Source organism: Vidua chalybeata, chromosome Z (assembly GCF_026979565.1).
Source record: "Vidua chalybeata isolate OUT-0048 chromosome Z, bVidCha1 merged haplotype, whole genome shotgun sequence".
Classification (NCBI taxonomy): domain Eukaryota; kingdom Metazoa; phylum Chordata; class Aves; order Passeriformes; family Viduidae; genus Vidua; species Vidua chalybeata.
In genome coordinates, this window is record NC_071570.1 from 59,542,572 (window position 1) to 59,557,647 (window position 15,076).

At 39.5% G+C, this 15,076-nt stretch overlaps 1 protein-coding gene across 2 annotated transcripts in view; it reads left to right on the forward strand.

The window, feature by feature from the left end:
• Nucleotides 1-3,219: 3,219 nt before the first annotated feature.
• GDA (guanine deaminase) overlaps nt 3,220-15,076 on the forward strand; it is a 29,924-nt gene continuing 18,067 nt past the window's right edge. Inside the window, exons 1-5 of one of the 2 annotated variants that reach the window (XM_053931870.1) lie at nt 3,220-3,512; nt 8,441-8,529; nt 10,150-10,321; nt 12,791-12,878; nt 14,129-14,234. In XM_053931870.1, the coding sequence (XP_053787845.1) occupies nt 3,390-3,512; nt 8,441-8,529; nt 10,150-10,321; nt 12,791-12,878; nt 14,129-14,234 (578 nt within the window). In that variant the 5' untranslated portion in view covers nt 3,220-3,389. The remainder of the gene's footprint in view (nt 3,513-8,440; nt 8,530-10,149; nt 10,322-12,790; nt 12,879-14,128; nt 14,235-15,076) is intronic. The other variant, XM_053931869.1, reaches the window with a different exon arrangement.

A 15,076-nucleotide genomic window follows, 5' to 3' on the forward strand; every position in this document is an offset into this window, starting at 1 on the left:
AGCATTACAATTCTATTCCAGATGGTGAAGTGCCAAGCCCAGTTTATCCCCAAAAAACCTAAACATACATTAGTCTTACAACATTTTGGAACAATGACTCAGTTTTTCATAGTTGGCCAAGGTCACTCATGTAAGTATCTAGGTGGCAAATTAAGTAAGTAACTGGTTGCAAATTAAAATCCAAAAAATCTGGAAGTTTGGACGTTTGGAAGTTTGGAAGGAAGTTTGGAAGTCTGGAAGTTTGGAAGGAAGTTTGGAAGGAAGGGAGGAAGGGAGGAAGGGAGGAAGGGAGGGAGGAAGGAAGTTGCGGAAGGAAGGAAGTTGCGGAAGGAAGTTGCGGCAGGAAGTTGTGGCAGGAAGTTGTGGAAGGAAGGAAGGAAGGGAGGAAGGAAGGGAGGAAGGGAGGAAGAGAGGAAGGGAGGGAGGGAGGGAGGGAGGGAGGGAGGAAGGGAGGAAGGGAGGAAGGGAGGAAGGAAGTTGCGGAAGGAAGTTGCGGAAGGAAGTTGCGGAAGGAAGGAAGGAAGGAAGTTGCGGAAGGAAGTTGCGGCAGGAAGTTGCGGCAGGAAGTTGTGGAAGGAAGGAAGGAAGGGAGGAAGGAAGGGAGGAAGGGAGGAAGGGAGGAAGGGAGGGAGGAAGGGAGGAAGGAAGTTGCGGAAGGAAGTTGCGGAAGGAAGTTGCGGAAGGAAGTTGCGGAAGGAAGGAAGTTGCGGAAGGAAGTTGCGGAAGGAAGGAAGTTGCGGAAGGAAGGAAGTTGCGGAAGGAAGTTGCGGAAGGAAGTTGCGGAAGTTGCGGAAGTTGCGGAAGTTGCGGAAGTTGCGGAAGTTGCGGAAGTTGCGGAAGGAAGGAAGGAAGGAAGGAAGGAAGGAAGGAAGGGTGTTAACCATTCTTCCACCAGCTGTTTTCCACAGCTCCCATTCTTTTCCAGGTGACAGCTGGAAAAAGCAGAAGATACCTCTTTTTGACAGTTCTTCTGACAAGGAAATTGTACAACTTCAGAGTGTTTGGAACACACTAAAGTAAAAAAAAAAAAAAATCATAAGCAGTGTACATTTCCCCGTAAAAGTGCTAATGAAACAGCCTGTTCCACATTTTCTTCTCTCACATAAATACTATCTGGATTACCTCTCACTCAAATCACTGCACTTCCTTTTTTAAGGAAGTTGGAGGCAATCCCTGAGATTTTATTGGAAAACTAGGGTTGAAGCAGACAGAGATTCTCAGGAGCAGCCCCCTTCCCCACCAAACACAACTAAGAGGTTCCTCAGAAACACTGAGCTCTGTTGAATATTATTTTGAACAGCAGAGTAAATGAGTTTGGTAGCAGCAGCAGCAGCTCCCTACCTCTCCAGCATGCTGTCCTAGGACAGCTGTGTGCTTCACTTAATGAAAATCAGGCTAATACAGCTCTTGGTACCAAATCTTGAGTTCTTGTGCTGCCTGCTGCCACCAGGGCAAAGGCAAGTCGTTTGGAGCAGCAGCCGTTGCTGGGAAAACTGTTTTCACTCCTTTCTTCACAGGAGGATCAAGTGTATTTACTACTGCAGGGCTTGGTCCCTTTGCCCTGTTTCTCATTTCCACTCACCTTATTTCTCAGTAACAAAACCAGCCTTTCCCCCAGTCTTTATCCTTCTTGCCACAAAAGACAATTTTCCTTGTCTGGAGTAATAGCTTGGAAAACAGCTCATTTCAGCTGTAGCCTTGACAACCACAACTGCAACACCCTGAGAAACAAGTTTGGAAAAGGGGTGTCTGCAAGTCCTAATTGAGAAAACTTTTGGTGCTATTTTTGAAACATTTACTACTCTGCATTTCAAAGAAACAGAAAGTGTTATTGTGTTTTAAACAGACTAAACTGCATGAAAGATTTTTATGCTGGTTTCTTCTCCAAACTGGATTAATCTGCAAGACTTGTGATTTGTTTTGTGTGCTATTTTCTCGTGTCAAAGATGCTAGAAATACAATAAAAACTGCAATGTGTCTTAAATAACAATTTTATGTCATTGTGAGTTTTCTTAAACTGCAAGACCTCTCACAAGAATTGCCAATACAAGTAAGTAAAAGTCACTTTCACATGTCTATTTTTTCTTTTTTTGAACACTCTTTATTGCCTGACTAAGCTGATCTCAAAATCCACATATGAACATCCCACTGATATAAATAAATCCAATATTTTTTTAACTTCATTCTCAGTAACATAACACATTCTTATGCAAGGAAGGCAAGATACAGGCTGATGACTTTCCCATAGCAGACTAAAATTAAATTTATTCTGCACTTTCCTGCTGTGTTTCTCTTTCCTCCCACTATTAGTCTGGAGAGTTTGTAGGAAAGATAATCTGCCATGCATTTGTATAGTGTCAGCACAATGGGGAGTGCAAAGGTCTTTTAATGATAAACCATGTAATGACAAACTTTGCAATCCAGCCTTGAGAATGGTAGTGTCAGTGCCCTTGGTGCCAAGCTCATTTGTCACTTGATAATAAAGTTGATGAATAAAGGTCACTTCAAACATTAATTCAGAGGACGTTCATGGTGTTATCCTTGATCCACACAATTCTGCCTTTGTTAAGTCTTAGTCCAACACTCTCAATAGTGATCCTCTTAGCATGTGTTCATTATGTACTTTGACTTAGCTTCTTGTCGTTCCAGGGACACATTTCTCTGAGTAAACATTAATTTTTCTCTGCCTTTCATTCTCCTGAGGTTTTTCTTTTTTTTTTTTTTTTTTTTTTTTTTTTTTCCCCTGTAGACCATCTCCATTGAATGAGGCTGCCTGCTTCTGGAAGTTCTGGTACCTCAGCTGGCTCTATTCTCTACTCCTAATGTCTCTTCTAATGTCCAACACAGAGGCCAAGGACAGATGAGACAGTCTGACATTTGAAGGTCTTAAAGGTCTTTTCCAAACTACAAATCCTATTGTAAATTAAATTTCTGCAAGTGGTTGCAGCCCGCAGGTTGGTTGCAAAGCCGAGTTGCCAGACACTTATAAAACACTACCAGACACATTGTCGAATCTCTCACTGCTTCCCAGGGAGAAACAGGGAGCCTAAAACCCACCGGGCATCTCTCCCGTCGTTCGCTCCTCTTGCACGGAGGAGAGCACATCCTTGGGATGACGGCATCAGCGGCGGGAAGGCCGAGGGTTCGGGGGGCACCCCGCGCACCGCCCGGACACCCGTGTCCACCGCCCGCCCGGGGGAAGACAAAGGGGGCGGTGCGGCCTCCCGCCCTCCTTGTGCCGAAACCATTCACCGTAAAGAAAGTCACCAGGGGGTGGGGAAATGGCGACAACTCCCGGAAGCCGCCGGCGGCTCTGAGAGACACCGAGGGAAGGCAGTCCGTGCGGTGGCAGCTCCTAGCCCGTGCCCGCCAAGCCCGACGCCGTCGCTATGAGCTCCCCGCAGCGCCCGCCGCTCGCCCACGTCTTCAAGGGGACCTTCGTGCATTCCAGCGCCTCCGCCCCGATGGAGATCCTCCACGGACACCTTCTGGGGGTGGACGATAACGGGACAGTGAGTGGGGGGCTCGGGCGGTGGTCGCGGACGCCGGCGCGGTGCGGACGGCGGGGGAGATGCCCGGCAGCCCCTCCCGGTCCGCTCGGCGGGGGCGGTGGTCCCCGGGAGCCCCGCTCTGCCACAGGGTCCGCCAGAGGCGGTGACAATGACCTTTTGCGACCCCGAGTCCGCGTCTGGGGGTGGCGAGAGGTAGGGCCGGCTCCGCCGGTCTGTGGAGAGAAAGCGGAACATTTTCGCACTCCTGTCTGTCGGGGCAGGCGCCACGGAGAAGGAATTTCGCACTTGCAGGAGCTGGAGTTAACCGGGATGGAGGGTCTCCTCGGCACGAGTCTGCAGTTGGCATAAATCTGTGCTGAATGTCCCTGGAACAGCAGCGTGCCTAGATCTGGCATTCTTTCAGATTCTCTGTTTTCTTTCAGTTTCGCAAACTGTTTTTTTATTCTCAGGGTATCTAAACAGTGATAGTGAAAATAGCTATCTTTTTGCACAGCCATCTAAATGAGGGTCTTTTTGTCTTCTTGTCACAAAAATCCCACCCATGGCATATACCCTTAGAGTTAGAAAGATGGTGATGTTGGGCATTTCAGTAGTATGAACCAAGCTTAAAACAAGCATTGCACTTACTGATAATGTGGGAGAGAGTGTCTGGGAAGCAATGTCATTTCCTTAACCCTTATCACACTTGAAGCTCAGTTTCATAGTGCAGGTTGTGCAAGTAGACTGGTGATTTCTTGTAGACTCATTAACATATGGTCACCCTATGTAAAATCTGAAAAAGTAGTTTTCTTTCTTGTGGTTAAATAAAGGCTTCAGTCTGTCAGGCTTCAGTAACATTTGAAATATGTGCAAAACACAGTCTGAGCCCTAACAGTGTGCATTTTCTCTATTCATACAGGTCCATGAGGGCCTGTTTCAAGACAGTCCTTTTATAGCTGTTGAGGAGTCTGGTGCATTGGTGTATTGAAGTCTGTGAGGAGCTGTATTTGATGAACAGGAGTGGAGTAAAAACTTGCATAGTTATATATCGGCTGGTGTTCACTAAAACAATAGATTAGGATGAAAAAAGGTTTGGCTGGTGTAACTTAGGTGCACAAGGCAGAAATTCATACCTCATCCCACTCTCTTTAATGTCAGTTTCTGGAAAAGTGTCTCTACACAGCATCCATATGAAATCAGGATTTTTTAGTGATTTTCTTGAAAAATAGGTATCTTAGTAAGCTACACTTAGGGATCTGTGCTCTCACTCTCTTTTTCCTAGGGAACAAGGATTCACAGTATCCTGTTTGCCTTGCATAAATTGGCAGAAGGCTTTTTTTTTTTCCCTTTTAATCCATTAAAAAACTATCTTCCTAAAATAAAATCCCCACCAGAATACAGTGACAAGCACTTGTATTTTATTCTCTTTTTATTACAAATTCTGACATTTTAATATTCCAGGGGCTGATACAGTGAGTATGCCATATGCTCTCTTTTCTCCCTATTATTCATAATGTAACCTCATGCAGAACAACCACTGGAATTACAGAAGAGTTGGCTTTTCAATAAAGACATAGTGGTTAGAAAATTACTTACCTTTATTTTTCAAATTTACACCAAAATTGCTTCTGTTTTCCTCCCAGAGATGTAAATTTAACTAACAGGTATCCTTCTTTTGTCTCATGTTGCTGACTCTATCATGGAAAAATTTTGCATGGTCTCCGACACTGTGTGTCAGAGCTTGTATGAGTAACTGAGTTCTGTTTTGCAGTGTGAGTCCCTGCATGTCCTCCAAGGGATGTAAAATGTCATCTCTCTGCTTTGCCCCAGATGAAAATTAAGTTTTATGAAGAAAAGCATTGCTTTTGATATAAAACCCCAATTTATCATCAAGTTAGCAAAGTAAGGACCAATGTTTAACTGAGTGGTTTGCAGAGCAATGTAGTGTCTCCCTTGAGGAACAGCAAAGAGAAAGACCAGCATTCCTCAGAGTAAAGAAAACAGACATAGGTGCAAAATGTGAGATGTTATTGAAATGTTGGTGTAATTATCCTAGGTGAGTAGAATATTAAGTAAATAGAAAAAATATTATGCTAAAAGCCCTTATGGAAGTCATGAAAACAGCAAGAGTTGCGGAATAGGGATTTTAAACATAATGTTTGATTTAAGCCATTTGGTACAGTGAGTGTCACAAGTCAGCTGTACAAAGAGGAAGGAGTACATCTGGAGTTCATTGCTTCCTCTTTCTCAGTGGGCTGGGCAGTTCCTTTAGCAGCTGCATCTAGCAAGTGTTATCTCTCATTTAGCTTCACATTCCAGTTTTGGGAACTAAGCAAACAATAGGCATCATGTCTCTAATTGCAGAAGTCATTTAATAACTGTGGGAAAAGGCAGGGAGGAGAGCATGTGGGAGGGGAAAAAGGGATAGACTCCTTCTCATGTTCACCTCTGAATGTCATAGCCAGGCACTGTTGGATACAAATAAACCATGTTCCTTCAGCCAGTAAAATTCACTTTCCATTTTCTTGTTAGTGAAATATTTGCACTGTTTGAAGGCACTCAGGGTTTGCTGTATCAGGGTTGATGCACGGTTTAGTTGACCAGCTATGTTTTAATGGAAGAGCTTTGGACATCACTTAGTATACAAAAGGCCTGAGTTAGTCACAAGTGTTGGGAGAGCTTTACCCCTGATCTTTAGATGTTTTAGCCCCATTACATGAGTAACGCATGAGAACTTATGGAAGTGTTTGTACAATGGGGTTAGCAGCCACTAATTCTGGGTTTTGTGATATACCTTTCCTGAGGTGCCAGTTATTCTCCTTGACTTCTTTAAAGCTGAAGTTCTTAGTCTTGTGCACTTCTCTTGACACTGTAGTGACTCTGCTGTAGAATTTCTTCTTGCTTCTACAGTGTTGAGGTGCAGAACTAATTTAAAGAACTGTGCATCCAGTTGGTTATCTTGAATGCACAAGCAAATACTGGAACAAATATCCAAACATACAATCTCAAAGAGCTTAAAGCATTCAGCACTAGAAATGCATCCTAAAGCAATGGGGAACAACTCTTGGCTGACTAAGGAATTCCACTGGGAAGTTTGTTTGAAAAAAATATAGATGTCTTGTTGATTTACCCATAGTTTAATTCAACCATAATAGACCAGCTGTCAATTGAGAATTGATTTCATGTATCCAGCTTCCTTGAAACATATTTTCTTCATTTTTCCATGATTTAGGTTTTTTATTTTTCTGCACCCTAAGAGTACATAACAGCCACTGCTTTTCCATGGTAACGCCTGTTTCCAGAATTCTCATCTGGTGTTTCATGCTTTTCTCTTTCTCTGTTTCCCTCCCTCTTCACCCTTCACCCCCCACAGAAGCTCTAACACTGCTCATTCTGCAACCATTTTGACTTCAATATCTGAATGACATTTTCTTTATTGCACATCAGATATTTCAGTAGGTCTGTATTCCAAGCCTTCTGCAGTTTAAATTAAGTTGGATGTATTCCTCTTCGCATGGAGGACAATACTATTTCTGTCAACTATTAATGGAATACTACAATCTTACAATTTTTGCTAGTGTGGTATTTATTTATATGGCATTATTTTAATATTTTTTCTGACTTAAAATGTAAAACATCTGCTCTTTAAACAATATAAATCATACCAACCATAATTAATTTATAAGATGAGGCAGCCAATAACTTTTTGTCTACAATTTAGCAGCATTTACAGTTTAGCAGCTTTGCTTATTTTCGTCTATGGAAAAAACACAAAATGGTAAATTTCTATGCAAAAGAAGCATACACATTAAAAATGGCATGCAAATAGGTGCTAAACAATGCTTTTTTTCAGTCCTCTTGCTCTTTCTCCTAAGTTTTTTCCTATTGCCGTTTTACTAAGTCTTGCCTTTTGTAATGTGGTTTTGTTTTTCTTTTTAACTGATGCCCTAAAAAATGCTGTCATGAGGGTGATACAGGCCCTCAGTGTGGACATCATCCCAGGAGCAGAAGGATACTGGTAGCAGAAAAAGTATTCCCTTGAACTTAGGGGAACGAGCTCTTACACCAAGGGAGTTAGAAGATTATGAATTAGTTTCTGGCAGAGGCTGTGGTTAGAGGCAGGAATTTCTGTAAGCTCAGATAGGCAGTCTTTGGCCAGGGGAGACTTTCAAGTCCTCTAAATTGTCAAGTGTTGAGGAAACTTGGATCCCACATGGATCTATAGTGGGCATTGCAGGTCCTAGGCTCCACAGTCTCTGTTTCCTGGGGAGCTGTCATACCTATTAGTGACAGACCAGAGAATCAAAGAGTTGAGAGTCATCTTGTACATTAAAATATCATGGAATTTAAAAATAAATGGGAAATGTGCTAAAATACTGACTAGGAAACAGCAAGTCATCATCAATAGAGTCTATGTTCTCTAGGAGTCAAATGGGGTTGAGTTTGGCTCAAGATTGTAGTGTTTTTGAAATAAACAAAGATATCATCATCCTTTTAGCCCATTCTGTAAAATGAAAATATTATCCACATTTTCCCCTTCAATTTATTTTGTCATCATAGGCAAAGCAGGTAATTTGACCCCTCTGATTGTGAATACTGTACCTGCATTCCTGTAAGTTTGTTATACACCTCTTTACAAGTGACTGTGCTGCTAGCATGATACTACATTACGGAACACTAAGGTCTCTGATGTTTTGCCTGTGTATTACCTGAGAAGGAATTAATTGTTTTATGACAAATTATGAGGTGGGTGCGGTTATTCACTGGATTATGAGAAGGTACTTCAATGTCATGCTTGATAGTTAGGAAGAACAAGTGTCTCAATGCAAACCTAACAGCTCTGTAGTAAGTGTGTAAAATTGGTTTTAAGATATAACTTGTTTTGCATTCACATAAAGCTGATGTGGGATGCACGTTTAAGGTACTTAACTATGTTTTCTTCTTTTTAGATTGTGTTTGTGGAACAAACTGATCAGCTAGAGCAACTGGCTAAGACGTGGGGGTTCAAAACATCTGACATAAGACAACTGAGTAAACAGTATGTATTTTTTTAAGATTAGCTACAGCAAATTCAGTTTATTCTTTGAGTGCGGTAAAGCAAGTCTTTGGAATACATTTTGACAGGAAGCACATTAAACCTATATGATGCCTATACAATTAATGGCCAAAATTCCATTCCTTGGTTTGGGATTGCAGACATGGCTGGATTGTGCTGGCTGATGTATGCTGCACAGAACAAAATGCCATATTTAATTTTCACGCATAATCACTTCCGTGCTCACAGAAGTAAGTGCCATTCTTTCTTGAGATTACATTTTATATCCATTTTGTTAGCAGTGGTCTGTGCCTACCATGAAAGTCTAGATGTAGTAAATGTAGGTAACACTGACACTGCAGATATGAAATTCATTTGCTTGGACTTTGACACATTGCATAATAAAAATTAATACAATTAGAAGATTGTAAACACAATCTTCTAAACACAGAGCTTTTGATTTCTCACTATACTGCAGCTGGAGCATTTATTTTTTCTTCATCCAATGAAATCCTCCAACTTTATGGTGAAGTGAAAAAGTTTTGGACTCTGTGAAAATGTTTTGGACTATGCTTTGCATGTAGTAGCAAACTGTAAACGACTTGTGACTTATAATTGAGAGCTGCAACTATCCTCTAGTAATCAATTGTTAAAAAACTTATGCTTTGATGAAAGGCTAATCATACAGTATATATGAGTAATCAGATATTTTCTTCACTTGAAATAGCATGAGGAAAATGGAAGGTGCTGTGAATATGAATCAGACTGAGGAAGATTTTCAGACTGCAAGAAAACAGAAAGAAGGGGAGTTAAAAAGAGACAAAATTCAGTTCATTCAGTAGTCAGGGAGACGGAAAGAGGAGTGAGAGAAATGTTATGCAGTAAGGAGTTCAGCACAAAACAAAATAGCCATAGCAGCTTTCTAGTAATGTTGATATATTCATTCCTGTTATTGCATGAACATTACATGACAACATATAGTTTTACAGTTACATTGTAAATATGCCTTTCCTGTCAAGATATTGAGCAGAGCTTTTTTCACGAGTGTCTGTGTCTGCATTTTTAGACACAGTGTCTGTTCTTCCATTAAGCCTTGAAATTAATTGATTTTATATCTCTATATAGACATATAAATAATATAGAAGAAAACTAGAAAGTCACATATAGAAAGTCACATTTTGTAGATATAATGGTCTGGAAGCTGGAGGCATTCCATATATCTTCACAGTAGGAAACAAGACCGTACAAATATCTTTTTCAGGTGGATTCTATAGTGGAATAATTTTAGCTATTGTGAAGTCAGTTCCCCTTTGTTTGTTGGCATTTAGGGTAGGTCAATATTAGAGATAATGAGATTAATCATGCTCTTATACTGTTTTTCTCACAGTTAGATATATGTATTTTGCAGTGTAAATGATATTACTCAACTTCTTCATACCAAAATATGGGTATGGGTAGAGGTACAGCAGGAGTTAATAGGCTGACGCTGGAAGAGACAGATTAATCTGTACTTGCCATTTATTCTGGTGGATTTTTATCAAGTATACTCTTTAAAACAAAACTAATTACTATAGAGAATTTTGAGGCATTTTGGATTATTACAATTTTATTTTCTTTCCTTAGTGAATTCTTCATGCCAGGATTCGTTGATACACATATTCATGCTCCTCAGTATTCATTTACCGGTACAAGAATAGACCTGCCTCTTTTGCAGTGGTTGACTGCCTACACATTTCCAACAGAAGCCAAATACCAGGACAGTGGTTTTGCAGAAGAAGTGTACACCAGAGTTGTTGTAAGTCCTGCAAACAACATTTACCTACTTGACAACATTCATTTTTGTGTAATATAGGCATGTTCTCAGAAGGTCAGCAGAAAGAGTAGAGAATGTTTTACTGTTGTGGAAACCACATAAAGCCACTGTTGTAATTGCTAGTCAAGATTTTCTGATACTAGTTAAAGTCTTGTTCTGTTGCTGCTGGCAATAGAATTAATTTAATCACAAGGTTAACAATGAACTGTTTATCACCTTTTCTGAATATAATGACCAATGACTAATCTACAACAACTAATCTGCTCAGAATTAGTACAGCTAGCAGGTGCAGACAACCTCAATGCAGCAGTAACCAAGCATAGTAAAAAAAAAAAATTCAGGAGATGTTTCCTTTCTTGCACAAAAATCCTCTATTATAAACTCACCATCTACAAAAACCACATGAAAGAGAAGATACTTCTGATAGATGACAATTCTGGGGTGTTCTGGAGTAGTAAAGGAAGACATTGCTGCTGCTGAGGTCTTTATAGTGAGAATGTCTTTCACTGCAGGGGTTTTAGAAGGAATCTCTCAGTGGTATTGTGGGTCAAAGAAATACTATGTTTGAGTTAGACGATTCTGAGCATTATAAAGTCTTTAAGATCCACTGCATGGACAACAAGCAGCTAGGTCATATTGCAGAATACTAGTTCTGTCCTATAACAAATTTATCCTTTAATATGTGGACTGAAATATCTTCAACAGATTAAATTATTTGGCCAGCATAATTTGCCTTGCATTTATCTATTACCCTGGCAGCATCTGTTGTCAATATAATAACAAAACTGAAATAAATAGTTATGCTGTTCCTTGCCACACAAATTTCAAAAGAAATTCCTTTCTGCCATCTGCCATGATAAAAGCATGCAGAAGCAGCCTGGTCATAAGCTCTAGTGACAAGCACACATGCCTTCAAGTGCTTAAAACATAGAAGTGACCTCACCTTTGAGCTGTGTGCCCAACACTGTTGCAGTGCAGGCTGCATGACCCCAGCATATCTAGAGACCGTACCCTGCAAGGTATGTTACAGTATTGTCTGGAAAAGAGCTGCCAGAGAGAGGTTGAAGTTAGTTGTGGGAGCCTGAACACCACAGTTAGGCTCTCCCCATGTGAATCAAAAAGAACAAGGTCAAGAAAATGTCTTCACCCACAGAAGATACAGAATACCAGTCACTCTGCAGTGTTTGATGGGGCCAATTATAACCTTCATCTGTTAGAAACAGAACTAAACTTTCATGGAGCATATATTTTTTCATAAGTATCATTGTGCTTATGAAGTTGTAATGAAAAAACAGTGGATTTTTTCAAATCAAAGTCCCATTTCCAATAAACACCTTCTATACTCAGCAAAAGAAACAATTTAGTTGAAATTTTCCTGCTTTTAGCTGAAACATCCTCTTTGTGCTGATGATTTGGAAACAGAATGGTTTTAGATTTACTTTAACAACATTGTTAGGATTTCAGAAGTAGAGAATACTGAATTTTAAAAGCTAGGAAGGACAAAGTACCTTGTCTCCGTAATGACATGGCTATTTTTGAGACATTTTTTGGAACTTTTAAAGATTTTCATTTGAATATTGTAAGGAAAAGACAGAGCTTGGCTTCATGTTTGTCAAATAATTAACTCTAGCCTTCCTCCAAACATTGTGTAGGATGTCCAACCTTTTGTCTCATGAAAAAAAAAAAAAAAAAAAAAGAAAATTCTCAAAAAACTAGACAGCCAGAACCCAAAAGTATAGTTTATGCCTGTATGTTGGATAAGTGGTCAACATAGTTTGCATCAGTCCCAAGGACAAGAGAAGCTACAAATTTCATCATGAATTAATGTAACTAAAATACCTGGTAATTTACTATTACGTTCCCCAAAAGTAATTTGAGGATTTCCTTTCAAATGGTATATTAGATAAATAATTAGCTCATAGTCTGAGCAGTTTTGCTCAGTTTACTTTTACAGTTAAGTTTGATATTTGGTATTTAGGGACAACAAAGGTTTTTGATACATGAAAACCTGACTTGTTTTTCTAGCTAGATCAGGTTGCTAAAAGAAAACCACCATGTTCCCCAAGAGCCTTGCTTTGCTAACACTGGATAAACAGTGCTTCACCATGAAAATTGGAGAACCTTTCCTAACTAGGAAATAATAAAAATTACTAGTTGTTTGTATTTCTAAATATAAGTTGGAGCATTGCCAGTATGGGGAAAGGAATAAAGACTGGTTTCTATGGGTTTAGCCACTGCAAAAATTTTGTGAGGAGTTTTTTGTATTTATTAACACTCAGACTTAAAAAAGCTTTTATGAAATTAAAAATCTATATTTTTACCTTCCCACTTCACTGCAAAATTTCACAATAACTAAATGTTCTTGCACTTTGAAATGAGACTTTCTGTTCTGCATTTTGCCAGCTTTACTGTTTTTTTTCCCTGATAGTTGAAACTGACTTCTTTTTTTAGAGACGAACTCTAAAGAATGGCACGACTACGGCTTGCTACTTTGCAACAATTCATACAGATAGTTCCCTTCTTCTTGCTGATATTATAGGTAAGTCTAACAGTGAATTTTGAAGGATTGTGTGGATCTTTAGTTGAAGGAAACAATGTTTAGGAGTTTAGGCTAGCTTGGAATCTGTCTTTCTCCTAATATGTTTTTTATTCATTGTACCTGTCACACTGTGTCTCCAAACCCTACCTGTTACCCATATTCACTTTACACTTCTATCCTACGGTTGCTACTCCTTCTCTCCTTATTCCCAAATCTGCTTCTGGCTGAGTTTGAATTAGGTCTGCTGGACTTGTACTTTAGGTGCAGCCCTCTGCTTTTTCTAACCTTTTGTTTTTTGATGCTTAAAAGAACTGAATGACAGAAGGCCCAGTCAGTACATTAATTTCCTGATACACTGAGATTTCATCTGATAATCAGTCTAAAAAATCTTCACACATCCTCTGAAATCAGAGAAGTGAAGGCTGCATCAGAATCTTATCCTTCCCTTCTGTTCATAGTTACAAATGCCTGTTGTTTGAAATTATTGTAGTTCTTGCAGGAATTCTCAAGGCTCAGACAGCTCATAAAGCAGAGAAATTTAATAAGAACCTCAAATTTCAAAAAAAATTAGCTAGTCTTTCTGATTTATTAGGAAAATTTTGAAGTCATTATATTAAACAACTCAAATAGTTAAAGTAGACAAAGAGATCTGATTTAAAAACATGTTTGACAGCCAAGAACTGGATATTATATGCATGTTTTACACATGAGTTCTGGTTTATTCATCTAGCATGGGTAAGTCTCAAGAAAGAGGCTAGAATAGATCTGGAAATTTCTCACTCTAAGTGCATGTGGGGAGGCCTGTTAGCAATCTTTTCCTGTTAGCAAAAGGGGAGATGGTTTGCTGAGATCTTTATGCCATCTCTCATCTTCAGGTAGCCATCTACTACAGCTACTGCATTTTGATGCTTGTTTCTCATCCTTTGTGTCACAGCCTTCTTCATAGACTACCATTAAGAATTCTGGTTGTGGTTGAACTATAGTAATCTAGTTCTTATTTATAAAGTTGAGTATTAATGTGGAAGACAGCTCCTATTTAATGTTGTTTGTTTCCTTATTTCGTCTTTTCTTTTTATCCTTAAAAGTCACATGAATGATCCTAACTTAGAGACAAGATGGGAACATAAATTCGGGTCATTCTAAATGGAGCTGGGTGGGGTGGACTTAATTTTTTTATTTCAGTGCAAACTTTGGTAATGGTTTCTGAGAAGCAGTGACTCTGAGATTTATATTCTAATGCATCTCAACAGATAAATTTGGTCAACGAGCATTTGTTGGGAAAGTCTGCATGGATGTGAATGACAGTGTGCCACAATACAAAGAGATTACTGCTGACTCTGTCCAAGAGACAGAAAGGTAAAATGATAAAATTGATGGCATAACCTTTTAAAATAAAATTTTTTCATACATCTGAAAAGTGAATGTGAATCTGTCTAAGAACTTACAGGTGTGAATTTATTAGCAACAGGTTTTTTTCTTCCAACAGTACTGTCCCCTACAGTCCTGGCAATTCCTGCAAAAGTTGCTGCACAGCCCAAGTAGCATCTCTCTGGCTTTTCCAAAGAGAGGGAGAAACCACAGATCTAGGGTTTGAGAGGATATGTGTGTTTTCTGCTGCCTCTTTTCCCTTTCACAGTTGTGTGTGTGGAGGTCATGGGACCTGACATACAATAGTGAGGTGACAACCAGTTCCTTCATCCCCATTAACTTCTAAGCTATTTCCTTCCACCACTTAAGTTAAGGCTTTATTCAAATTGTAGAGCTCAGCTTTCATATATCCCATTTTAAACATCTCTTCTCCATCACAACACCAGTCAAAGTACTCCAATATGCAGCTGAGAGAATGAAGGAGAATCAAATGAAGGCAATGTCTGTAGCGGAGGAGAGCCAAAACTGCATTATGGCAGCTTATTATCATGTTTCTCTTGTCTTTTGCACCCATGCTCAGAAAACAGTTAAACAGACATACAGCTCTTCTCATTGGACTATCTATTTACTTACCTAAATGTTTCAGATGTCATGCTGAAAGAGAAAACCCCTAAGAGTAATATAAATATCTTTTGGTGCTTATGTGAGGTTGCTACCTTGTTTTTACAAATCATGCTAAAGGCATAACAATAAAAGTTAGAAATGGTTGTGTATTTCTAATGGTGTTTATATTTAAAGAAAATTTTAAAACATGCAGTATTAGTTACCTT